A 23,804-nucleotide genomic window follows, 5' to 3' on the forward strand; every position below is an offset into this window, starting at 1 on the left:
CTGTCAAAACTGCAAACGCATTCCTTTCTCTGCAGTTGGAAAATGCCAGATTCTGACTTGGACAAGACTGACAGTGAACTCTCTAAACTACAAAATGGTAACTCATGTCTGTTTGCGACCTTTTGGAAACTTTCACTTTACATGACTGCTGATATACTGACTTGTGGCTTTTACTGGACTCCAACACTCGACTATTCTTTGTGTCAACTGCTCTTTAAAATCATATAGCTGCTGCTAAAAAGATCCCACTTTCATTAGAAGATCTTCTTCGCAAAAAAACTGAAGAAAAAAATGCTGTCATCAAGGTATTGAATGCCATTCAACTTGAAAACTCAACCTTGGATCCTTCAGATATCCATTTGGCTTCAATATCATCAAGCCCTTGACTGTATAGTCTGAATGTTTGATCGCTTTCTCACCTGTTTATTCATGTGTTGCATTAGCCAGTATTTCTTTCCAAAGAAGAACGAGCTAAACTTGCTTTGGAGCGTCGTCAGAAACAGGTCCAAGAACAACGCGCAATACAGGATCAGGAGCGTCGTGATACTGCAACCTTTTTTTCTCAAAAGGAACCCAGTGTATCAACTAATTTAAACACTAAATACGAAAAGAATAGTCGTTTGGATCGTAGAGGATCTACTGAGCCAAATAGTCGCAGAGACCGGGATTCTAGAGATCGAGATGCTGATAGATCTGGTCGATCCATTCGAGATGAAAAAAATGGACGAAGCGAAAAAGGTCGTATTGCTGACAAAGAAACTGATGGCTCCAAGGATAAGCATAGATCAAGCGTCATGGAGGTCAATCCAAAAGAGGGCTATATTATTTTGGAAGAAAAGGAAATGGCTGCAATTAGAGTAAATAGACATACTGCCACCTTGTACTTGTTTTGCTAATACTAATACAGCTCGATACAATTAGGAAAGATATATGGGAACTGAACGCAAAAAAAGAAAGATTCGTCGAATGAATGAGAAAAAGTTTGTTTTTGATTGGGATCAAGGCGAAGATACATCCAAAGATATCAATCCCATCTATGCAAACCGACATTCTGCTCAGCTATTTGGTCGTGGACTGATTGCTGGAATTGATATCAGAGCACAAAAAAAAGAACGTGCCTCATTCTATGCCAATATCGTACAAGACCGTCGGTCTGCAGCCGAGCTTGATCGTGCCAAGTATGTGATGTCTTTATCTTGTCTAGTTTATGTGTCAATTAACATGTCACTACCTTTTCATTGACTGTATTCCAGTGAGTTGATTGAGCTTCAGTCTCTTAAAGATCGCAGGGTTGCTTTTGATGAACGGCATTGGTCAGAAAAGAAGCTGTCGGAAATGAAAGACCGCGATTGGCGTATTTTCAAGGAAGACTTTAGTATCTCTACAAAGGGTGGAAATATTCCCAATCCACTGCGCACCTGGGATGAATGTGAATTGTCCGAAACCATTCTTGGTGCAATTTCTCGAATTGGATACAAAGAACCAACTCCCATTCAACGACAAGCTATTCCGATGGGACTACAGAATCGTGATATTATTGGCATTGCTGAAACGGGTATGTTGCTGCATTTATAACGCATCATGGAAAATTTGCCAATTGCAATGTTGATTTACATTGGCACAAATTTAACTGTTTGATCAATATTGTCTTGCAGGTTCTGGAAAAACAGCATCGTTTGTGATTCCCATGCTCAAATTTATCACCGAAATGCCACCACTGACAGAAATCAACTCATCACAAGGTCCTTATGCGCTTATTCTGGCACCGACTCGTGAACTAGCACAACAGATTGAATCAGAAACATCAAAATTTGCTAGAGAGATGGGCTTTATTTGTGTATCTATTGTTGGTGGTCACGCTGTAGAAGGACAAGCATTCAATCTTCGCAATGGTGCACACATTGTCATTGCTACTCCAGGTCGTCTTCGCGACTGTTTGGAACAACGCATCCTGGTTCTCAGCCAGTGCACATATGTAGTTATGGACGAGGCTGATCGTATGGTGGACATGGGATTTGAACCAGATCTCAAGTTTATTCTTGATGCTATGCCTGTGTCCAATATAAAACCCGACTCTGATGAATCGGAAAATGTGCAGCTTTTGAGAGAGCTTACTGGAAAGGTCACACCGTTTAGACAAACTGTCATGTTTTCTGCAACAATGCCTGTTGCTGTTGAAAGACTGGCCAAGGCGTAAGTGGATGGATTGGTTTACAGCTATTAAGCAATGATGCGCTCTTCATTTTGAATTCATTTGAAACTATTCTGTTACACTTTACCGATTTAGGTATCTTCGTCGTCCTGCAACAGTCACGATTGGTATTGCTGGTCAAGTTGTGGATCGTATTGAACAGCGCGTAGAAATGATCAACGATGATGGTAGAAAGTTGTCTAGGCTTCAGGAAATTTTGACCAGCCGACAGTTTGAACCTCCAATGATTGTCTTTGTAAACCAAAAGAAGGGATGCGAGGTCATTGCACGAGCATTAGATCGTCTAGGAGTGCGTATATGTTTGATTTTTACCGATGCAATGAGTCTTGTTATACAAGTATGGATATAGTCAACTAATACAATCAGTTGTTTAACTTTTGGTGGCATTAGCTCAAAAGCACAACCCTGCATGGTGGAAAATCTCAAGAGCAGCGTGAAGCCTCATTACTAGGACTCAAACAGGGAACAAAAGATATTCTTGTGGCCACTGATGTTGCTGGTCGTGGTATTGATGTCAAGAATGTATCTGTTGTAATCAATTTTGACATGGCGAAAAGTATTGAAGGTATTGTGTGGTTTTGGTGTATTTGCGATGATTAGGTGATATCTAACAGTTGTTGTGAATAGACTATACTCATCGTATTGGTCGTACAGGACGAGCAGGTAAAAAGGGTACGGCAATTACCTTTTTGAGCAATTATGACACCGATGTCATGTATGATCTTCGCCAAATGATTCTCAAATCGCCCATTTCCAAAGTACCTCCTGAACTATCCAAACACGAGGCAAGTTTAAACTGTTTGCCAAATCGCTTTTAACTAGATAGCGCATTATTAACAATATGTATAAATCAATGTTCTGAACACTAGGCAGCACAAACTAAGCCCGGGATTTTCAAGGCAAAACAAAGAGAATAAACTTGATAGGTTTCCCAATTAATCAGACAGTTAAATAGGGACAGCCATCCGCAATTCAATGTTTGGCGTGTTTTCAATGGATTCCTTGGTCAATGAGTGAGTTTGAACATTGTTGTTTGATATTTATTCAGATATGTAGTCGAGTCTTGTCCAAAAAATATACATTAGTATTTATAGCCGTATTCACGCAAAATGGAATACTAAATAAGAGTGTCGAAATACAACATGAACGCGAAGATATTCAAATGTTTAAGACAAAAGATGAGTTTACAAAGCTTGAAAACAGTTGAACCAAATGTTTAGATTGCAGTAAATGAATCTGGTAATTGTATAATATATGGTTATACCAAATGAAAAGTCTCGGTTCAAAACTATAGTTTGTGTTGATTGAGGAATTGAAATAGTCAATTTGTAGTAGTAAAATAATGAATGTTTAACCAGTGTGCACCCCAAAGCAAAATAAACAATTAATACAATATGAATACAAACTGGATTGGTCAAGTGTCGATAAGAGATTCAAATTGAACGATCACTTGTAGTATCGTGTCCGTTCTAATCACGTGGATATATTTGTTCCCGCTGCAACTCGACAACTTTCCACTTGTTCTGCCCAAGAAATGCCTTCCATATTGGCCTGCTTGTTGTTTTCCGTAAGTTCAATTGGGGTTTTAAAAAGAAAAGAAGATCTGCTATTTTAAAAGTCTATCTATCAGTTGCTTTGGCTTTCTGGCAAAATCTAACCATTGTATGAATCTATTCTTGTTTCAACTATTCCATCTTTAGGCTGGCATTATTTTATTGCTGCACGCAGGATACTCTGCTATTAATCGTAAGTTTGTACCAACTAATTTTAATATCAAATTCGCTTTTCCATAAATGCTTGACAGTATCCAATCCAGCACTGTTTACCAATAGGGCTCAGTCCAAAAGCATTCCAATATTAGATTTTAACCGGCTTACCGTTTATTTTTTAGATTTTGCCTATCTCAAAACGATTGGAAAGCACGACTCTAATCTTCCAACAGATATTATTTTCGAGATCCTTGTAAGCATTGTCGTTTTTTCCCAAGGAGCAGTTATGGTTGCTGGAGATCTTAAGCCCATTTCCCTACAGCTTGAACTTTCACAAAAGTAAGTCTTTCCATGGTATTGGCGTGATTCATTTGGCATTTTATTCATTTCTAAACCCACGTATTTGAATGTATTGACTGTAGAACTATGGATTGGGTTGATGCAACCCCTGGATTTAAGATAGTCAATCATCGTGGAAGCGCTTTATTTGCTGAATAATATAAATAACACCTTTGTATGTCCAGATCTATTTTATTTTAATTCAATGTGCTCAAGAAAGCAGTATTGTGGCTAGTTTTAAAGCTAGAGCATTAAATACGTTCAAATGTCTTGCTACTAGAATTAATGCGTTGACTTACAGCCGTATTCACTTACAATGAAGCACTTTTGTATTCATATTGTATTGATTGTTTATTTTGCTTTGGAGTGCACACTGGTTAAACATTCATTATTTTACTACTACAAATTGACTATTTCAATTCCTCAATCAACACAAACTATAGTCTTGAACCGAGACTTTTCATTTGGTATAACCATATATTATACAATTACCAGATTCATTTACTGCAATCTAGACATTTGGTTCAACTGTTTTCAAGCTTTGTAAACTCATCTTTTGTCTTAAACATTTGAATATCTTCGCGTTCATGTTGTCCAGCAAATGTGAATTGACACCCAACACTTCACGTGACTGGCAGTTTATGTTGTATTTCGACGCTCTTATTTAGTATTCCATTTTGCGTGAATACGACTGCAACAGGATCATGACTCCAGATGAAATCAATCAGATTTCTGCGCACATTGCACAAGAGTAAAGTTTGATTATATACTACTGAATATTAATTTTTTTAAATTCAATCACCGATACGATCTTTATACTAACCTCGAAAGATGCATTGTAATTGGCCTATCCAGCCACAAGATGAGCTAATCTGACATTTAACTTTGAAACAAATCTAGGTTTCATAGACTTCGAGCAGCTAGACAGCAGTTGCGAGCTGCTCCTAATGTAGCATCGAGTTCTAACCCAACTATTACAACGGCCCAGCATCTGGCTGCTGCACTCGAAGGAGCAGGCATTGCTCCTAAAGCATCTAAGCGATTGTTTGGTCCAGTTGATGAACAAAACTTTTTAAGCCGGTAATTGATATTTGCTGTTTTAGCAAAGCATTGTTGCATTTGCTTACCACTCTTGTCTGAATCTGACTGCTTAAACTATAGATTTGCCAGTTCTCTTGATTTGGTACTTTTATATGAAGACTTGGACCTCCAGGTAGAATCATGGTTTATTTTACTAGTTTTTAAGCCAAAGCATCTCTTGGCTGAATTTGATTTTTCTATTGCTATTTAGGACAAGGCTCGCCAGGTCATTCCAGTGGATACACTTCATGAAGAAGCTCATCGACTCCACGCTGAAACCCCAGAAAAAAGCTTTGATCGAATGCTCATGCACTCACTCATGGCATGGTTCAAAAAAGATGTAGGAGATGCTCAATCGTGTATCTAATGCAATGATCCGATTTCGGGACTTGCATGTAAAAATCTACTGACTAATCTTATTTTAATTGTAGTTTTTCAAATGGGTCAATCAGCCTCCTTGTGATTTCTGTCAGGTATGTCTTTTGACAATTCTATTGGTAGATCTGTCCGCTTATACGGAATTGATGACATGTTTGTTTTTCAGGGTAAAACAGTTGGTACTGGAAATGCAACCCCTACAGCCGACGATCTCAAGTATGGTGCCAAAGTTGTGGAGTTGTACCAGTGCGAGAGTTGTCATAAATACACTCGATTTCCTAGATACAAGTAAGACCGGTGTTGGGTTGAAATTCTTTTTCAAAACTGGCAATTGTATTGCTAACGCTATAACTGGTTTATACTTGATACAGCGATCCAGCTAAACTACTCGAGACTCGCCACGGACGATGTGGTGAATGGGCCAATGTATTTGCTCTGTGCTGTAAAACAATGGGGTTTGATACTCGCTATGTTGTTGATTTTACAGATCATGTCTGGACTGAGGTGTATGATACTACTCAAAACCGTTGGGGTGAGTTAATGTAAACCTTTGTATCAAGCACAGTTTGTTATTGATTTCAGAGATTATAATTGTGATTATTGTGCGTTTCTAAACCCATCAATTCAGTGCATTGTGATTCTTGTGAAGGAGAAGGCGCATATGATACTCCGCTAATGTATGAAACAGGATGGGAAAAGAAATTGACGTATGTAATTGCTATTGGAGTATATGATGTGGTGGATGTCACAAGAAGGTACTCCAAAAATCCAGATATTTGGGAAAGGCGAGTCCTAGTTGACGAGCAATGGATCGCTCCGGTAAATACAGTATTAAACTATTCAATCTAGAGGAATGACAAACTAACCCTGTGTTACTCATGTCTATGACACTGTTTTAGGCATTGAAGTCGATAGCGTTAAATCGTAGACGTATGATTCCTGAATCTTTACGACTCGAACTAGCATGTCGCGACAAAGAAGAGGAGGCAGATTTAAAAAGTGGAGGCCCTCCAAATGCAACAACATCTGTTCTTCCTGGACGTCAATCTGGTGCGCCAGAGTGGAGAGATGCTCGTGGAGAAATGGGTAAACCGTCACAGTAGGATATGTTTAGGATTGATGGCATAGAATGCCATCTTGCAGAGTATTGGAGATTCTTTGAATGTGACTGCACAATCAGAGATACGAATAAACCACTTTTAATAGCCAAAACAAATCTCGGTAGTTTTTGCACAACAGTAGTAAAATAGCGATCCTAAACGGCATTTGCAGCATTTATTCCGAAAGTATTCTAAAAAGCGAATTTCTGGTTTGTCGAATCAAGACGACGATTATGCTTTGAAAAATAGTATTTGGCCTATTTAAACATCAAGACGATATAACTTAAAATCAAGAGTATCTACTTATTATACTGACTTCTTAGCTTCCATACCCGGGTGCTGCGTCCAGTAGTCAGATTTTTGACCCAGCTAGACTCGAATGTTTTATCACGAAGATGTTTGACTGCTTCAGGATCCCAAAGTTCAGAAGCTATACCCAAATCTTTACATGTACGCACAAGAGCAGTATATTCACACCATATGTGTGCATCTTGAGACGACGAGAACGACGATAAAGCACTCTCACCAATAGCTTCAGATATAAACTTGCTGTCATGTAATAGAGCAAATGGTCTATATATGATTTTTTTTGAAGGAGTAAAAGAGATTGGTCCGACAGGTTGTAGCGACCACTGGCCTTGTCCCAGAGCAGCATTTAAACGTTCCACATATGCAGCTTGTTTAAGATACAGCCATCCTTTGGCTGATTGCAATGTAGGTCAACATTGAAGAACAATCGACCTTGTTAGCACAATATTCTGTACAGTAATAACTATTAAATGCACTATGTAATCGTACAATAGCAGTAATCATGCTAAAGCACACCGAGACAGATCTTACCTTGATCAATACTTAATTCTGTTGGTAAAACAGGCGAAGCAAGTGTTTTAGCAGCAGTTGCACCCAGGGGAGAACAAGAGACATTGTAGTAGAGAGAGTGAGCATCAGTCCATCTCATCCATGCATCAGGAATATCTTTGATGGGAATATCTTTAGCAATGGGAGCTGAGCGAGCAGCTCGTCGTATTGCAGTGACCAACATTTTTGATTTTTGACTAGAATGAATTTCAAGTGTGAAGAATCAATAATTAACTTTTCCGATTGTTGAGTTGTAAGTTGTTTTAATGAATTGTTGAATTGATTATTGAATTGATTGTTGAATTGATTATTGAATTGATTGTTGAATTGATTGTTGAATTCATTATTGAACTCATTATTGAACTCATACATTAGAACTGGTTCTTGTTGGAATAGAATGCGTTCAACAATTGGATTTGAAACTTGAAACTCGAATCACTTTGAAGCTTGTAATCAAATCAGTTTCCTTCATTTCCGACTCCTCACATTCATGTCTGCAGAGTCTCAGTCCGCTCTTCTTCTCAGACGACAGCTAAAAGGTTGGTTCATGTCTGCTGAATTGTATCTGATTTGTCTATAAGTTGCTTCACATCCATCTTTATGTCTTGCAAATGAAAGTGCGATTTAAACACTTGGCAGCAGGGAGTCTACTGTCTTTTAGGTTCACTGACAACTACTCTTCATCAAGAGCCAACTACGTTGATTCTGAATAATGCTTGAACAGAGTGTAAATAAGGATGAGCTTGAGATGCAGTGAGTATGAGTCCAAGAAATGGCATTGGTAGAAACATGCCAATTCAGCAGCTATAAGCACTGGTCAACAGTAGCAAGGCTTGTTACTAGTACTGCTATTATATAGTTGGTAGAGTGCTGTCTTTGTTAAATAGCAAATCATTGCATCGACAATCCCATATTGACTGCAATAATAGCTGTCATGACTAAAGTGACCGACTCTAGATCTCGCTAATCCAGCGTATATAGCGTTGTTTATAAACTATTAGTCATTAACCCTATCTGTGTTTTATTGAAATCTAGAGCTTGCCAAACATCCAGTTGAGGGTTTTAGTGCAGGTCTTGCAGACGATGCAAATATATATGAATGGTATTGTACAAACTACAGCTCAAGCAGTCTTGCCATTCAACTGTTAATCTGGTTTAATCCAAATATGTATTGCTTTAGGGATGTAATGATTATGGGTCCAGAAGGCACACCCTAGTAAGTTTATTGAACCAATGTTGCTGATCCTTTGCCACTGACACGACGATCCATACTTGAATACGTCATATCTAATTATCCATCTTTAACTGCATATGGTAGTGAGGGTGGTTTCTTCAAGGCGCATCTTTCGTTTCCCCAGAATTACCCACAAATGCCTCCTGAGATGAAGTTTATTAGCGAGATGTGGCATCCTAATGTGTATCCCAATGGTGGTGTTTGTATTTCGATTCTTCACCCTCCTGGTAAGCGATACCTGGTTACGTTTTAAACTTGAATGCAAGAGAATCCAACTTTTATTCACCGTACTATGCATTTTATTCACAGGTGATGACAAGTGGGGGTATGAGCAGGCAGGCGAAAGATGGTTACCCATTCACACTGTTGAAACCATTGTTCTTTCAGTAGTTAGTATGCTTTCAAGCCCAAATGACGAATCACCCGCCAATATAGAAGCCGCTGTAAGTTCATTTGACTGTCACGCATACAGACGATTCTATTTTGTATTTACTATTGATGCATGACTAAACTATTTACTTGTCAATTGTAACTTTTAGAAAGAATGGCGAGATAATAATAAGGAATTCAAGAAGCGATGCAGGGTTATTGTTCGAAAAACTCACGAGGGATAAAAGTCTAGTGCATTTTCAATGACACTTATTCAAGATGCATCAGTCTTGGAAAAAAGAACAATAGTAGTCGAATGATTAAAGTTTTGTAATTTCATTCTCTTTTATTTCATGCTTTGTGGGCGAGGCTTAATTTGTGATCTAGTAGCAGGTTAGAATACTGTGATTCATCATCGAATTGAGTTGCTCTTGTCGGTCAGATTAAGTCGTGGTGGAATAAGACCATGCAATTAGCGCTGATACAATGGATCCTAAATCATGGCGTAGATTCAGATTAAATTAAGCGCGAGGTTGGATCATGGTTTCTGTATCATCACCAAACTCTGCAATGGTCCGGGCAACAAGAGAAGCCATATCAAAGAATGACGATACACTTGTTCTAAGCATCTTGAGTGATGGAGATGTAAATGCTCTACAATTGGAACCATCCATTAGATAAACATACAACACTGCCAATATAAAAGGTTTCAATCTCATACAATCAGAAATTGATCGTTTTTAATCGCCATCAGTATAAAACCTACACTATCAATTCACTGTTATGTGTAGATATGCTTCGTTGTACCATGGACTGCTGGAGTTCGTTATCAACCGACAATACTTGGGCTGCAACATCAGCAAACTTGGATGATCCAAAAGGAATGTTCAATGTCCTGAAAATAGGGATTAGTATTGACTCGACCATCACATGCAATTGGAGTTTAAAACTGTATATAGTTCGTATTGTGCTAATAAATACCGCCTGTTGGCAGATAGCTTACATGGAGTGCATTTAGAATCTGCGATAATCCAGCAAATGAAGTTTTCAAATCGCATTCATTGCATGTCATCACGTGATTGAATATTTAAAAAATAGAAATGCTTTTTCAAATGCATTCATCTGTTGGCAACAATCTGCAGCATGTCGAGCATGAACAGTGACGTAAAAGAGGTATGAAGTTGGTGATCAAGCTGGATTTGGCTGGTATTTGTGACAACCGATTGTGTTTATTTTAGTAGCAGCTCAGTTTAAAACATCTCATTTATTTAAACATCAACATTGCATATCGAGCCTAGTTCTTTGGATTCCTCTCTGATGCTAGACTGGATGTATGTGGTACTGCATTTATTTGAATTGATTCTAGTGTTTTGAATTAGAATGATTGTGTTTAATACCACAATCGTAGATACAAGACTCATGAATTTGTTGCTTGCCATTTAGGTCAGGAATATGGCAGTCAAATATGCTGCAGGATTGACTGGCTCACCTGATATGCTGCCATTATTCAAGGATAACGATTTCAAGCCAGTAAAGGATTTAATGAAACTTACGACAGATGAACCGGTGTGTTGCTTGGCATTTATGTTTTTGTAACCCAAATTTACAACCGCATTCACGTAAAATGGAGCACTATCTTTCAGTCACTGCTTTGGAATAGATAATGATCAAACACTCGGTTTTTCTATACAAGCTGACCTGATAAGCATTTTTAATTCTTGTTTCAGACACACAGCGTCAAACTATAACTTTGAACCTCTTTTTTCTCCTCTTTTGGTATAATCATACATTGTACGATCGACAAGTTTGAAACCAAACTTATTCATTGCAATTCAGATGTTGAATCCAACTGTTTTGATGTTGTCAAACTCTGTATAAACTTATTTGTTGTATTCTGAATCACATACATTCGCGTTCTAATCCAAGAGAGCAAAGATCATAATCTCAGGAGTGCGACTGTTGTTTTCATACCAACCATCCGGAGAAATACCAGTGGCATTTGTCAATTCATGAAACAATGCTGTTCAGTAAACTGGAATCAATTATTTCATGAAATCGTCTGTTTATTTTACGTGAATGTGACTGTAATTACAATGGTTCAATCAAACTTTTGGACAAGTGCTCAAGTATACTATTTTTAAATCATTTTAGCTTACTGCTCACGATGCCATCAGTGCCCTTGTTAATCTGTCTAAAGACCCAGCCATTGTTGAAGTCATGAGTGACGATGCATTTTTAACCCAAATGATTGTGCATATTATTGTAAGTACAAGAGTGCTATTATCTGCCATTGTATCCTGTTTGATCTATACTTGCATATCTAAAATATGGGTTATGGCTAAACTGAAAAATATAAATTGAAGCTTCCTAAAAATATCAATGCCGATCTGTGTTGCATGCTTCTTAATAACATTTCCAAGTACGAGATGGTTGCAAAAAAACTTCTTGTGGCCGTGTCTACCGGATCAACCAAAGATTCTGAATCACTGCCGAGTGACTCTACGATCATGCGAACCCATCGTATTGACAATCTTTTGGAAATATTTGTTCGTGGTGAAACATCTACCTATAATCCCGAAGCCTCGTTTCATTTTCTTGGTGGAGTTTTTGCCAACATCACCACTACACCACATGGATGTCAGTTTCTTTTGTCGAGATCTACTATTGATCAAACTCTTCGTATGTCAAAACTAGTTGTTTTCACTGAGCATAAGGATGTGATTCGTCGTGGGTCGGTTGTGTCTGCCATCAAAAACTGCTGCTTTGGAGCGAGTGTTGCTCAACATGGCGAAGATGTATTGTTTAGCGACGAGCTGAATTTACTAGTCTATATTTTGCTTCCTCTTTCTGGACCAGAAGATTATACTACAGAGGTATGGTCATACCGTGCTAGTACCGATAGATTGCTGTATAGTGTTTGACTGTCTTTATGATAACTACGTGGATAGGAAATGGAGGGCATGCCAGACGAGCTTCAGCTTCTTGAGCCTGAAAAGAAACGTGAACCAGACTCTAAAATTCGTCTGATGCTTGTTGAAATCATTCTTCTTCTCACGTCCACCAGATTTGGCCGCGATCGTATGCGTGCACTCCAGGTATACCAGGTGATTAAAAAACTACATCTTATTGAGCGCGACGAAGCCATCCAATCAGTGATTGAGGAGATTGTCAACATGCTAATGCGTGATGAGGCTAGCCAAGAAGTTGCGCACATTGAGCCTGCACATTAAGCCAGACGCTTGGCAACGATAATAGAGGATGAAAAATATTAAAATTATGGTATAACTTTATTCAACCCACCACATAAATAGCATTCTTTGTATGCTCTCTACTTTCAAAATTAGGAATGCTTGCATCATTTAGAATTGAGGTGTAAATTGGAATATAAAGCCGCATAGTGTTTATTTTCGAATAGTGTGATAGAGCGCACTGATCGCCCCATTGGTTCTTGGCAAAATCACCACCAAAAAAATCGCAGATATAATACAATCGTGACAACACCCACTACAATTGCAGGAGGTCCATATTTTTGATAAAGAGCTTGAAGATTTAAATGCCGTGTATCTTTTAAATATTTCTTTGACTCTGCTGACAAATTTTGAGAAATGGCCGACATATCTAGTGGTTTAAATACAATTGTTAGGATTAGTCCATTATGGGGTTTCAATGATCAAGTGGTTGGACATCTCCGATGTTGTTTGCTTGAATCAAAGCATAGGGCAGTGTTGTAAGATCAACCCACCATCTAGCACTTTTCCCCGTCCCAAAACATCCTGAATATTTTTAGTCATGATTCGGGTCACATCGCTTAAATCCTCGTTCAATTTGTGCAAATTACGCTGGGTACGAGCATCTTTGTAAAGTTTCTTTGTTTTTTGGATGAATGAATCTAAATGACCAAGGCGTTATAAAGCAGTGAGTGCAACATGACATCACGAATCCATTTCATAAAACCCAATCTAAAGCCGTGGTCTTGTCAACGAACATTGCACATACCAAATCTGACGAATGCATAAGGCCGACCAATAGCAGCAATCTCGTTTCCATATAAAGACTGAAACTCTTTTTGAAGTTCCTCAAGGTACTGAAATGCAAGTTTCTTGGGATACGAGCGGTCACATAGACACAAGTAGCAGACACCAAATTCAATCAGATAGCTGATCATTTAGTAGATGATTGCGAGAGTTGATGCGAGTTAGTAAAGTGTGGCATGAGAAGGCCAGAATCAAGGATAAGCACATTAGAGAGCAAGCAAGTGATTTGCATTGTCTTGAAATAAACGACTCAACTGAAACACATATGGAGGTGAATCCACAGAGCAACGCTGTTCAGCATTATGGGACAGACCCTTGAACAGTAGTTTTGCCTGGTTCTTGTAGTCGGCAAGGTTTTCAGACTCTTCATCGTCCATAGAGGCAGCCAAAGGAAGACCATCAGCAATACGAGCAATAAGCGTAGACTTGACCATTGCTGTTTGAATACTTGAAGGAAAGAACGACACGCGGCCCAGCCTGCAGATCACGCATGGAGTGATGGATGCCATCAGACCATTGCAGATATCACTCATGGCTGACATGCATGGATTGACAATGACCGAGTTTGTAGATGAAATGCGAGTTTGTAGATGGATCGTGATGAAATGGCAGCTGGTGGAATTGTGTTGGCAGCAGACGACAGACTCGAGCCATTCAATAGCAATCTGTTGTATTTTGCTCTTGTTCATCTTACAGATCCGGACAGTATTATTACAAAGATGAATGGCATGCCTACGTTGAACGACTTGCTTACTGCAGAATCACGTACCAAACCACACTACAGTCTGCCCTCATTACTGAGCAATGCTTCATCTTCACGACCATTCAGTCCAGTCGAGTCGTCTGTCAGTCAGCACGAAGTTTCAGATATCTTCTCAACTGCTGACATGTCCTGCATGGATATACAGGACATACTTGGATCTCAAACAGACGATGCAAGAGCATTGTTTGGTGCCGATCCATTCGTACTGTCCACTTCATTATCTCTTGCGATTCCTACATTCAATGCACTAGGTGGTCTTGCAGCATCAGATTCCATTCCTTCCAAGGCTGCAGTCCTCGAATCTTCAACAGCATCCATCAACTCACAGACTGGTGCACCAGCAAGCACTGTGTTTGGGTTTGGATCGTTTGAAAGCACATTTATGACTGATGAGGAATTGGTATGAGCAATGCCTTGTAAGCCATTGCCGTATCTGTTAATGCTCAAATCTACATGTTTGGCACATGTATTTCAAACTTCATAGTTGGCAATGTATACATCTCACTTTTGATTCTGACTATTCACAGGTTGCTGCACAGGAAAAACTGTCTGCAGACGAGGTTAAATCCAAGGAGCAAGCATTGGATGAACTATGCAGTCGTTTACTCAAATTTCAACTACATCCTCAACCAGATTCAATGTCTAAACTGCATGAATCTATCAACTCGGACAACTTGGCTAGCTTTTATTCTGATATTACCATATGCTATGGATTTGTATGGCTTTCAATGGTTTGTTACACGACATATGGTTCGATCACTAACTTTATTTTTATAGATTGAGTTTGGCAAAGGCACACTGTGCATTTCTAATCAAAAAATGCATTGGACTGGTACTTTTCCTGGAGTATCGACCGATACCATTTATCTAGTCTTTTTGCTCAAAGATCTTGGTAGTGTTCAAACTAAACAGGCCGAAACGGACTGTCATTTTTTGAATATAACCATTACACACGATACATTCATACAGCTAAAATGTCAAGGTATATCATCAACATTAGCCAATCTTTTGTTACAATCAATGCGGTCTTATTTCAACAAAAGATGCACGGCACTGACTATCTTGCCACTTTATTTTTAAAAGATAGTTTAAAGTGTCAAGAAATGGCTACTTGCATCCGTGCCGCGATAGCAGTATTACAAAAGAATATGGCTAAAGACGCAACTCGTTGCAATATTACATACGCTGCTGAAACTGAAGACGTAGATACTGACTTGACCTTGGAATCACAGGCATCTCTTGACAAATTGGATCATGAGTACAGGTACATGGCACTGCTGTCTACATGTTGGCTTTAATAGATCAATCCATTTAGATATTTTTGCTACAATCTAGACTCAAGTTGAACGATGCTCAAGCGCGACGTGACGCAGCAGTTCTTATGGCAGAGTCGCAATATACCGCCGAGTGCACGCAACTTCAATTGAATTTCCAAGAAAAACGACTTGCTATAGCCATACTAAAACCAAGCCAATCTGCATCAACTACAAATGATATGGGCACCTCTTTGATCACACAGCAAACTTATGTTGGCATCTGCCAGTTGTGCTGTGATGACATGATTACCAAAGGTAGTTATGTCGCAATACACATATGCTCAGATGATTTAAATTGACATGGGTTGTACTCTTATTATAGTTTTGAAGCCATGCTTGCACGCCGTTTGTGCCAAATGTCTTGATCGTCTTCGACTCACATCTGCATTGTTTAAATGCCCGTGGGATCGTTTGGATGTTGCAGAAGTTCAGACGGTTTCAGACACTCAATAAATCTCATTTTGATTTGCTGTAATCTTGGGAAATGCATTGTGTGTAAATCTGGCAACACTTGTATTTTACACATCTATTTCTTTATTAGAACAGTAACAGATCCCACCTCTATTTGGTGTGGTAAGATATCAACGGGCGTGATTGACAAGATACGATAGGATTGATCTACCATGGTTACATTTGCCTTTTTGGCAGCGTATCTTCCATCAAGATCAAACAGTCGCCGAGAAGAAAGCGACCGCCAAGTCTTTTTGGTAATGTGATTGTAGCCTTTAAATTCACTATTAGAATGCTGCTCAAGAATGTCCATTTCTTTGAACCGCTTGAATCCTAAAAGATACGCTACATCTAAACTTTGAATATAAGCATCTGCATGCAATAAAACAATCATACGAGGGCCAAATTGTAGCAATCTGTCCAATGCATCGACAGACAATCCCTGAACCGGAGAATGGCAAAACACCATCGAGACTTGCAGATTTGGTTGATTAGATAGAGTTGAAAACCATTCTTCTACAGAACCATTGTGAAGAGTGTAGTTGTTGATTTGATTGTCAGCAGCATTGGAAAATGCACATTTGGATAAACTTGTATGCGCCTCGATTGCAACAACATGTTCAAACAATGGAGCAAGCAAGAGTCCAAAAACACCAGATCTGCAATACGCATCCACCAATGTATGCCGATCTTGTGCAGGAAGATGCGTGTGTATCAAATCGCGAATAAATGATACCATGGTAGGTACAAGGTACAGATTGTCCAAAGGGCTATGTCCAGCTGGAAATCGGATAATTGTATCATCTACAAGACTAGTAACGATTGTTTCCTTGTTGGTGACGATTCCTGAACCCCACGATGCCAACACTTTTTTTGCCTGAATCAAGTCCTTATCATCAATGCCAGAATGAATACCATGTAGTTTTGCTTGACGCACTACATTTCTAGCATGGATGAATTGAGGGAGAAACTCGCTAAAGGACATGTTGTTTGGCGGAGATGCAGTTGCACATATAAAGTGTTTGGAAGCAGGTTGCTCCATCGGTCCGTAATTACGAATCAACCGCATTGTATTTTTCATGGAAGCGAATCCGGCATTCACGGTGGTATTAGAAACTGAGCAACTATCAATATCAATCACCTGGTTGGCTTCCCCTTTGCCTAAAAATCCAAAACAATCCATTTGCTGTCCTACAGGTACTTTGCCACGATGTCCATGAATGTAGTGACGGTATCCAGTTTGTTTTGAAGTAGATAGAGTGGGCATGACAAGATGGCCAGCAAGAGATTCACCCAAAGTCTGCACAAATGCAGACCACACTCTATCATGTTTCATAGACATTTGGCGATCATAGGACATGTGCATCATCTGGCATCCACCACATGTGTTGAAATGGCGACATGGAGACTGGACACGATCTGGGTGCGACTTGACAACATTAGTGAGATGGATCAACGACACACCATCCAGGTTTTGGTATACCTTGCCCATAACAACCTCGCCTGCAAACACACCTGGTACCATGTACAGCCAATTTCCCCTTCCAACAGCAATTCCCATTGTCATGTTTTTGTTTGTGAGCACAACAGGAATGGGATCTGTCATGCTATCAATCTTTAGAGGATTAGTGGAAGGATATGGCGAAACTGATATGTTGTCTGATGGAGAGTGCAGATGGTGGTCTAGATAGGGAATGTGTTGCTGTGGAAGGAGGTCCAGTAGAGACTTGGCAAGTTGGTCCAGATCAAACTCTCTGGCTACTGGATTGCTCAATGTCTGGTTATGTAGTGGACGATCAAGTGATGTGTGTTTTGTATGAATAGTCAGCCTAGGATATGACAAGCCAAGTCCAACAGTAGATGCATTGATCTGGGATATGGCAGCAGTGCGACCCAATCGATAGATGCGAGGAATACAAGACCCTCTATACAACCTCCCAGCACTCATTGACTAATCTGTATGTTGACTTTCAAGCCCGAATTCCAAAATAAAAAGTCTTGAAAGTACACTCTAATCAACCACTCTTTAGTTTTAATTATTACCGAATATTGAAAAAAAAATATTTATTTGAATATAAAAATGTGCCGAGAGAAATTGCCAGTTGCATCATCAGCCATAAAGATAGAGGGCCGGTTCCGCTCTGGCACCCGATTCTCTGGATCTATTATAATATAATGCTATGGGCGTCCCTTGACGACAATCTTAGTTCATGGATGACCTGCACGCCTGCTCCTCGACTCACTACAAGACGAAAAACCGACAGTCATCTACCAAGAAGTGCTTTTGATAAGGTGCCGACTTCCTGAAGAAAAAAATAAATCAAAAACCTGACCTTTATACAAGTTTCTAAATCATACCCTCAGGCATCGTATTTGTTTTTATCGGGTTTAGGTTGGATTTGACAAACTGGTTCTTGAATCGGCTGTATTCATATTAAATCACTAAACAAGGATGTCAAAAATACAGAATAAACAATCTCATAGACTGATGGATTCCAGTTTACTGGTCAATATTGTTTTCAACTCTTTAGTCGACTGGTATTTTCTCCCAGTGATTGGCATCTACAGTTGTATTCCTAGTACACGCGATCGTTCTCTTGAACTAGATCGCATCTGAACTCAAAGTGCAACAAAGATGACTTTGATTGACAATACACCTCAATACTTGGACTGTTTTGATTGCACAATATATGATTATTCCAAAAGAAAAGATCAGTTTAAAACTATAGTTTTTATTCTACAACGAACATTGTTTTGAAGAATGGAGAATGTCAGTTTCTAATCGAGGCAAAAGGAATATTTGACCATTTTTTATTTTGGAGCAAAATAGTCAATACAAGATAAATACAAGAGTTTTACGTGAATACGAGTGATTGCAATACACCAGGTTACACCCATGTATGTTCTAGATATCTGCGAATACATATCTGACAACAATCTTTAAAACTGATTTTGATATTTCTTTACTTTGCATCCAACCATTTAGCTAGTCTCGAGGTTTGTTGCATGATCACCAATATACAAAAGAATCGTATTACAGTCGGTCTCATTGTAGGCGTATGTAGCCTAGCAGTGTTTACAGTAGCATCTCCTATATCACGTACTGCTAAACACCGCAAATGCTTACAGCAGCAACCAAAAGACAATCGCCCATCACAGTCCTCGACAGTCAAAGATTAATTCAAACGGTTTGATCAACTCATGATGGCCCAACACCTGTTTTCTATCAGGAGTTGGGATCTATATATGATCAGCTATGTTTATTACATCCTTTTTCATCATCCTTGTTAAAACCATGGGGATTCTGCATTGCTACAGCACCACATCTTTCCCATACCAAAGACTCTAGCACATTCGTTAGAGTAACTACTTGAACCTGATCATTTTTTCCCACATCAGTTTGATCTTTTTTGTTTGCCAATGGAGTTGGATATGAGATCTCATGAATGCCCATTTCTGCCAGATACACTGCAAGTCGATCATAATGCATTCCAACGTCCTTGGGTCCGTGGCTATCATCCGACACACAAAACCGTAATCCAGCATCAATCATTTTCTATCAAAACCACAACCATCTAATTAGTATCCTTTGATCCATCCTAGCTTTAATATATGCATATATGACCCAAACCATATTTCTATTGTTTCAATATATACTTTGGCTGAATATGATTCAAAATGGGCTCAGTCGTGAAAATATACCTTTAGAATATCCCGTTGGGGATAGGCATCACGCAGCTGTTTCTTCCATGCTCGTGAGTTGATTTCAACAAGACCACCATACTGGGAAATGAGCTGAATATTCCGATCAATTTTGGTCCACACCTGTTGACTTAGTGGAAAGGTGGGTCTAAACAATCTCACTAGATCAAAATGAGCAACCACTGCAGGTCGAATCTGATCTATTAAACTATACTGCGCATCAAAATATTCCTGAAAAGCCATTTCAGTTCCAATCGATGCATCTTTAAGCAGATCCGATGCTACGGTTTGGTTGGATTCAAATGCTATTTGATCGACAAGATGCTTCTCGAGTTTCGTGAATCCAGGCTCATCGAAATCAATTGGAAATCCACGCACATGATGAACGGATCCAACCAGATAGTCAAACGGAGTTTTTTGACAGATTGACTTGATCTCTCCAAGTGTTGCCTCGTGAATGAGTTCAGTTTCCATTCCAATCAAAAGTGTGATTTGGTCCTTGTACTTGGCCTGCAAAGCCTGAGCATGGATGTAAAAGTCGCTGAATAGGATAGCCAAGTCGGATGGTGTGAGATGCGACTAGTAATATATTCGCAGCAAGTTATATTGGAATGACTTGTCAATTGAATACATCAACGTGCAGACACTGCTGAATCAACTGTGGTCATGATTTACCTCTTCAGGATACAAGTCCTGCAATCGAGTTCGTGGCATGTGTTCGGTTAAACCATACACTTGGAATCCAAGTTCAATTGCCCGCTTCACCACATCTTCCAACTGCCCAGCTGCATGCATACAGTACTGTCCCGAGTGTGAGTGCAGGGAAATCATTGCAGGTTGCTTTGTTTTGGCAACGGATAGTCGTCATGATTTCTATCCAGTTCATTGCTGTCCTCAGGATATACCATGACGGCAGTCTAATTCCAGCCATTGAATGATTAAAATTTGAAAGCATTTATTAAAGTTAATCGACTACACTCGACAGGTAGTTTTCAAGGACGACAGCTGGAACATTCATGAATTCGAACCCATGCATGTGATCAGCACCATTTAAAAATGATAAAGTCGTCGCTTCTACCTGCACGTATCTTGGAGTTTAGCCACCTATAGATTCCATTTGACTGACAAGATCGTCACAGATTTTGGTGAGTTCTTGATTTTCCTGCACTTTGGTTTTAAGATTGCAATCAAGTGTTTGCATTTGGATTTCTACACGAGACAATTTGGCTCGCATGGCAGCCGCTTCCTTCTCATAGGATGCCCTGACACGAGCAATCTCAACATTGGCTCTAAAAGGTAAAAGTACAAAGGAAATGTCAGTATTGGAAATCTTGAAGCGCATACCGAAAATTAAGCTAGTAAAACGTGGCAAACTTACTCGTCCAGTTTGGTCTCTGCATGAGCACGAAGTGAATCAAATCGCTGGTTTCCAGTAGCGACAGTCTGTTCAAGCTCACTGATTTGTTCACGTTGGCGTTCATCCAACTACAAGTATTCAAACATTCGCGGTTAGCTTGAAAATTGCATTGCTGGAGATGAGCACTATATACATACCTCTTTCAAATCGGAAATGTCCACTCGCAGTTGCTTATACTTTAACGACATTTGATCCAATTCTTTTTTGCTCTCGTTTCGTTCGGCATACGCCAAATCCAACTGCTCCTTGAGACGGTCAATTTCTGCTTGTTTCTGCTGTTTGTCCTTGTCCTTTTCAGCTACAAGCAACGTATTAGCACCAGCCACTATTATATTCGGCATCATCAGTAAGATAAGCAATCCAACTTACTGATCATAAGTTTTACTGCCTGCTCCCACTGCTTTAGAGTATCCTTCATTTTTTGATTTTCTCTTTCCAAATTCTGTGAACTGAGTGTTAAATCCTGGATCTCCAATTGGGCCACCTCAAATTCGTTTTCAAACTATAATCAATGTTTAATGCATTTGATAAATACTCGCACATAAATAACTGTTGATCAATACAGATCGTTTGGCAGACTATGACATGATCGATTACATTCTCTACACTTACATTTTTCTGTAGCCTTTGACGTTGTTCGTCTAGATTTCGTTGAGAAAATTTCAAAATACTGTTGGGTGTAGAAATTGGAACAACAACATCAAGCAAGGATTGTATTGGTGTAGATGAAACATGAGTGCCATATTTCACACTGGCAGAAGCCGCTGCAGGCGATTCAAACCGCATCATCCAATCCTGTGGAATAGTACCAATTGGATCAAACTCTGATATCTGCGAGGTTCGACTCGTAATGGGTGTCCTGTGGTGTTTATGTTCAGATTCAATAGCATGCTGAGATGATGCTTCTGTTTGCTTTGAATTAAAACTGGGTGGTATATCCGCATTCATAGGTGAACTTGATTTTGAAGGTGTGCTCAATGACAAACTACGGCTACGTTCATACAAAGCACCAATATGATTGTTTAAATGATGGCTTTCAGTTTTGGTTGGAGATGCAAGTTCATCCGAAAGTGAAAGCACCTGCTTTAATGGGGTCGGCATTTTGGTAGACACATGTTGACGCTGCTGAGGAGACGACACACCAGATGGATGCACAAGAGCAGCACCATCCATGCTAGATAGGGACGACAGAGACAAAGACATTAATGAAGGTCGCACAACTGTAGCAAGATCTTCGGCCTAGAAATCGCGCATTGATAAATCATTAAAAGTTGTATAAAACACAATCACTCAAGCCATTCAAAATCTCGGCAGTAAATAAGCTTAAAGCAGATGATTGAACTTACAAATGAGGCTTCGAGTAGATCCAATGGTGCCTGCTCAGAAAATAACAAATCGTCATCTTCAAAAACCGGTCCCCTTTCCAATGCATCCACAAAACTATCCGATACTGCGCTGACCATTCCGCCAACAGCATCATGTTCAGACTGGCATATATCTGCACATTCAATCTCAGGAGATTTGACCACAGAGTGGTTAGATAGTGGACTGAGTGAACTGGAAGACTTTAAAGCAGATTGAACTGAAGATGCCATAGACATGTCTGTTGAAATAGTACCAGATAGCTGTTGTAGTGGATGCTCCTCAACTGGAACAGTATTTCGATGCAAGTTTTGAGTTTGCTTCCTAAGTGCAGCTGGAGTAGTAACAATAATAGGTTCATGACCTTCGTGATGTGCCCGTTTTAGCGCATCAATGAATGGACTGGAATCGTCAGTATTCGGATGAGCGCTTAAATGTTCGTTTTGCCGCGATTGGGAGGATGGTGCGGCAGTCTGATACACTGGTTGAGATTGTGGAGTGGTTCTAAACAGTGCTGATAGCTTGGATGAAGGCATCGATTGTTTAGAAGTTTGTTTTTGAGAAATAGCATGGTCTGCATCTGTCTGAGAAGATGAGCTACTGTCCTCTGTCGATGAGATTTTATGTTGCACAGACTCAATCTAAAGAATTGGTACAATTGCAGAGTAGGTTAGTACATGTAAATACACTTGAATCAATGCAAAGTATGATGGTTATGGAAACTCATTCGTACTCATAACAGCGACCAACTGACAATAGTATTTTTGGATAAATTCAAAACTCACATCATGGGTAGATTGCACTTCTTGTGATGGGTCAGAAGTTCCAAACACACTCCATGCAGGACCAAGCAGCCAGCTTGAACTCGATGGTTTAGATGCTGCTTGCTGGGATCTGTAATCATGTGCTGCAATGGGATGTTCAGGAGAGTGATGTATGACAGATGGTTCATTGTGTTCAGACTGCTGATTGTCAGCACTGTTGTTTCTATGGAATGGAGAAATGGCCGACATTTGGCGAAAGTCCATTCAGCCTGCAAATAGGGATGTTCTGCTCAGACTAAAATGAAATCAAGACTATGCATTAGTTTGTGATGTACTGTGTATAAGTAGAGCATTTAATCAGCTACAGCATTGCGTCGAGTATTTTCGGACAATGTCTAATCTATCAGCCCAACAGAACAGACTCTAGATGTAAAGAGTGTCTTGCAGTCTGTCAATTAATAAAAGTCGGTTATTACCGTCTGATAGGATGCTTACCAGTTGCTATTTCAATTGATTGAACAGAAACAGTAAACCTTTCACTTTGATTTCCACCAATAAAGCAATGACTGCTACGAGTCGGCTGTTTCCATTGACTGATTCGTGTAATCATTTCTGAGCTTTATTACTTTAAAATATCAGTATTGGAATATAAACTTTGGATTCGCACAAGGATTTAAAGACACTCATTGCTGATCCGAATATAGCCTATCCAAGCAT

General features: G+C 39.5%; 12 protein-coding genes across 12 annotated transcripts; 6 read left to right on the plus strand and 6 right to left on the minus strand.

Annotated features, from left to right (window-relative positions):
• Positions 1–48: 48 nt before the first annotated feature.
• On the plus strand, positions 49–3,145 carry BATDEDRAFT_16042 (uncharacterized protein). Its single transcript, XM_006677116.1, has 10 exons — positions 49–97; positions 229–305; positions 444–857; positions 922–1,182; positions 1,258–1,555; positions 1,656–2,193; positions 2,288–2,501; positions 2,603–2,777; positions 2,840–2,997; positions 3,082–3,145. Exons 3-10 carry the CDS (start codon positions 795–797, stop codon positions 3,127–3,129), a joined length of 1,755 nt encoding a protein of 584 aa, XP_006677179.1. The 5' UTR covers positions 49–97; positions 229–305; positions 444–794; the 3' UTR covers positions 3,130–3,145.
• A 601-nt stretch (positions 3,146–3,746) lies between these two features.
• On the plus strand, positions 3,747–4,419 carry BATDEDRAFT_87255 (uncharacterized protein; the record flags this gene model as incomplete). Its single annotated transcript, XM_006677477.1, has 4 exons — positions 3,747–3,779; positions 3,913–3,958; positions 4,104–4,260; positions 4,344–4,419. The coding sequence occupies 4 exons, from the start codon at positions 3,747–3,749 to the stop codon at positions 4,417–4,419; spliced, it is 312 nt and encodes a 103-aa protein (XP_006677540.1).
• A 538-nt stretch (positions 4,420–4,957) lies between these two features.
• On the plus strand, positions 4,958–6,934 carry BATDEDRAFT_86866 (uncharacterized protein). The gene is made up of 9 exons (XM_006677478.1): positions 4,958–5,011; positions 5,161–5,340; positions 5,422–5,473; positions 5,552–5,680; positions 5,772–5,813; positions 5,885–6,006; positions 6,090–6,250; positions 6,347–6,537; positions 6,618–6,934. The coding sequence occupies exons 1-9, from the start codon at positions 4,965–4,967 to the stop codon at positions 6,819–6,821; spliced, it is 1,128 nt and encodes a 375-aa protein (XP_006677541.1). The 5' UTR covers positions 4,958–4,964; the 3' UTR covers positions 6,822–6,934.
• Positions 6,935–7,117: 183 nt separating this feature from the next.
• Positions 7,118–7,860, minus strand: BATDEDRAFT_87126 (uncharacterized protein; the record flags this gene model as incomplete). Its single annotated transcript, XM_006677583.1, has 2 exons — positions 7,118–7,521; positions 7,659–7,860. The coding sequence occupies 2 exons, from the start codon at positions 7,858–7,860 to the stop codon at positions 7,118–7,120; spliced, it is 606 nt and encodes a 201-aa protein (XP_006677646.1).
• Positions 7,861–8,166: 306 nt separating this feature from the next.
• On the plus strand, positions 8,167–9,524 carry BATDEDRAFT_29651 (uncharacterized protein; the record flags this gene model as incomplete). The annotated part of the gene is made up of 6 exons (XM_006677307.1): positions 8,167–8,215; positions 8,712–8,778; positions 8,857–8,892; positions 8,995–9,137; positions 9,220–9,353; positions 9,450–9,524. The coding sequence occupies 6 exons, from the start codon at positions 8,167–8,169 to the stop codon at positions 9,522–9,524; spliced, it is 504 nt and encodes a 167-aa protein (XP_006677370.1).
• A 276-nt stretch (positions 9,525–9,800) lies between these two features.
• On the minus strand, positions 9,801–10,351 carry BATDEDRAFT_23446 (uncharacterized protein; the record flags this gene model as incomplete). The annotated part of the gene is made up of 3 exons (XM_006677218.1): positions 9,801–9,933; positions 10,046–10,197; positions 10,283–10,351. 3 exons carry the CDS (start codon positions 10,349–10,351, stop codon positions 9,801–9,803), a joined length of 354 nt encoding a protein of 117 aa, XP_006677281.1.
• Positions 10,352–10,773: 422 nt separating this feature from the next.
• BATDEDRAFT_10248 (uncharacterized protein) lies at positions 10,774–12,509 on the plus strand (the record flags this gene model as incomplete). The annotated part of the gene is made up of 4 exons (XM_006677095.1): positions 10,774–10,845; positions 11,431–11,541; positions 11,643–12,152; positions 12,228–12,509. The coding sequence occupies 4 exons, from the start codon at positions 10,774–10,776 to the stop codon at positions 12,507–12,509; spliced, it is 975 nt and encodes a 324-aa protein (XP_006677158.1).
• Positions 12,510–12,736: 227 nt separating this feature from the next.
• On the minus strand, positions 12,737–13,747 carry BATDEDRAFT_23448 (uncharacterized protein; the record flags this gene model as incomplete). The annotated part of the gene is made up of 4 exons (XM_006677219.1): positions 12,737–12,897; positions 13,022–13,168; positions 13,276–13,436; positions 13,569–13,747. 4 exons carry the CDS (start codon positions 13,745–13,747, stop codon positions 12,737–12,739), a joined length of 648 nt encoding a protein of 215 aa, XP_006677282.1.
• Positions 13,748–13,918: 171 nt separating this feature from the next.
• BATDEDRAFT_23449 (uncharacterized protein) lies at positions 13,919–15,691 on the plus strand (the record flags this gene model as incomplete). Its single annotated transcript, XM_006677220.1, has 5 exons — positions 13,919–14,476; positions 14,604–14,807; positions 14,854–14,968; positions 15,046–15,340; positions 15,412–15,691. The coding sequence occupies 5 exons, from the start codon at positions 13,919–13,921 to the stop codon at positions 15,689–15,691; spliced, it is 1,452 nt and encodes a 483-aa protein (XP_006677283.1).
• A 227-nt stretch (positions 15,692–15,918) lies between these two features.
• Positions 15,919–17,790, minus strand: BATDEDRAFT_23450 (uncharacterized protein; the record flags this gene model as incomplete). Its single annotated transcript, XM_006677221.1, has 1 exon — positions 15,919–17,790. The coding sequence occupies one exon, from the start codon at positions 17,788–17,790 to the stop codon at positions 15,919–15,921; it is 1,872 nt and encodes a 623-aa protein (XP_006677284.1).
• A 1,302-nt stretch (positions 17,791–19,092) lies between these two features.
• On the minus strand, positions 19,093–20,375 carry BATDEDRAFT_10054 (histidinol-phosphatase; the record flags this gene model as incomplete). The annotated part of the gene is made up of 3 exons (XM_006677075.1): positions 19,093–19,398; positions 19,545–20,123; positions 20,220–20,375. The coding sequence occupies 3 exons, from the start codon at positions 20,373–20,375 to the stop codon at positions 19,093–19,095; spliced, it is 1,041 nt and encodes a 346-aa protein (XP_006677138.1).
• Positions 20,376–20,486: 111 nt separating this feature from the next.
• Positions 20,487–23,336, minus strand: BATDEDRAFT_86870 (uncharacterized protein; the record flags this gene model as incomplete). The annotated part of the gene is made up of 7 exons (XM_006677584.1): positions 20,487–20,833; positions 20,923–21,029; positions 21,099–21,259; positions 21,331–21,463; positions 21,574–22,200; positions 22,308–22,964; positions 23,109–23,336. The coding sequence occupies 7 exons, from the start codon at positions 23,334–23,336 to the stop codon at positions 20,641–20,643; spliced, it is 2,106 nt and encodes a 701-aa protein (XP_006677647.1). The 3' UTR covers positions 20,487–20,640.
• Between the last annotated feature and the right edge of the window lie 468 nt (positions 23,337–23,804).

Source organism: Batrachochytrium dendrobatidis (genome assembly GCF_000203795.2).
Source record: "Batrachochytrium dendrobatidis JAM81 unplaced genomic scaffold BATDEscaffold_3, whole genome shotgun sequence".
NCBI classification, from domain to species: Eukaryota; Fungi; Chytridiomycota; class Chytridiomycetes; order Rhizophydiales; genus Batrachochytrium; species Batrachochytrium dendrobatidis.

Excerpts from the sequence above, each read along its gene's own strand:
- BATDEDRAFT_86866 (XM_006677478.1), top strand. The coding sequence starts at position 4,965 with ATGACTCCAGATGAAATCAATCAGATTTCTGCGCACATTGCACAAGA. Across the intron at positions 5,341-5,421 it reads GAACAAAACTTTTTAAGCCG|ATTTGCCAGTTCTCTTGATT; the intron begins GTAATTGATATT and ends CTTAAACTATAG. Across the intron at positions 6,251-6,346 it reads TACTACTCAAAACCGTTGGG|TGCATTGTGATTCTTGTGAA; the intron begins GTGAGTTAATGT and ends CCATCAATTCAG.
- BATDEDRAFT_16042 (XM_006677116.1), top strand. The coding sequence starts at position 795 with ATGGAGGTCAATCCAAAAGAGGGCTATATTATTTTGGAAGAAAAGGAA. Across the intron at positions 1,556-1,655 it reads TATTGGCATTGCTGAAACGG|GTTCTGGAAAAACAGCATCG; the intron begins GTATGTTGCTGC and ends ATTGTCTTGCAG. Across the intron at positions 2,778-2,839 it reads CATGGCGAAAAGTATTGAAG|ACTATACTCATCGTATTGGT; the intron begins GTATTGTGTGGT and ends TGTTGTGAATAG.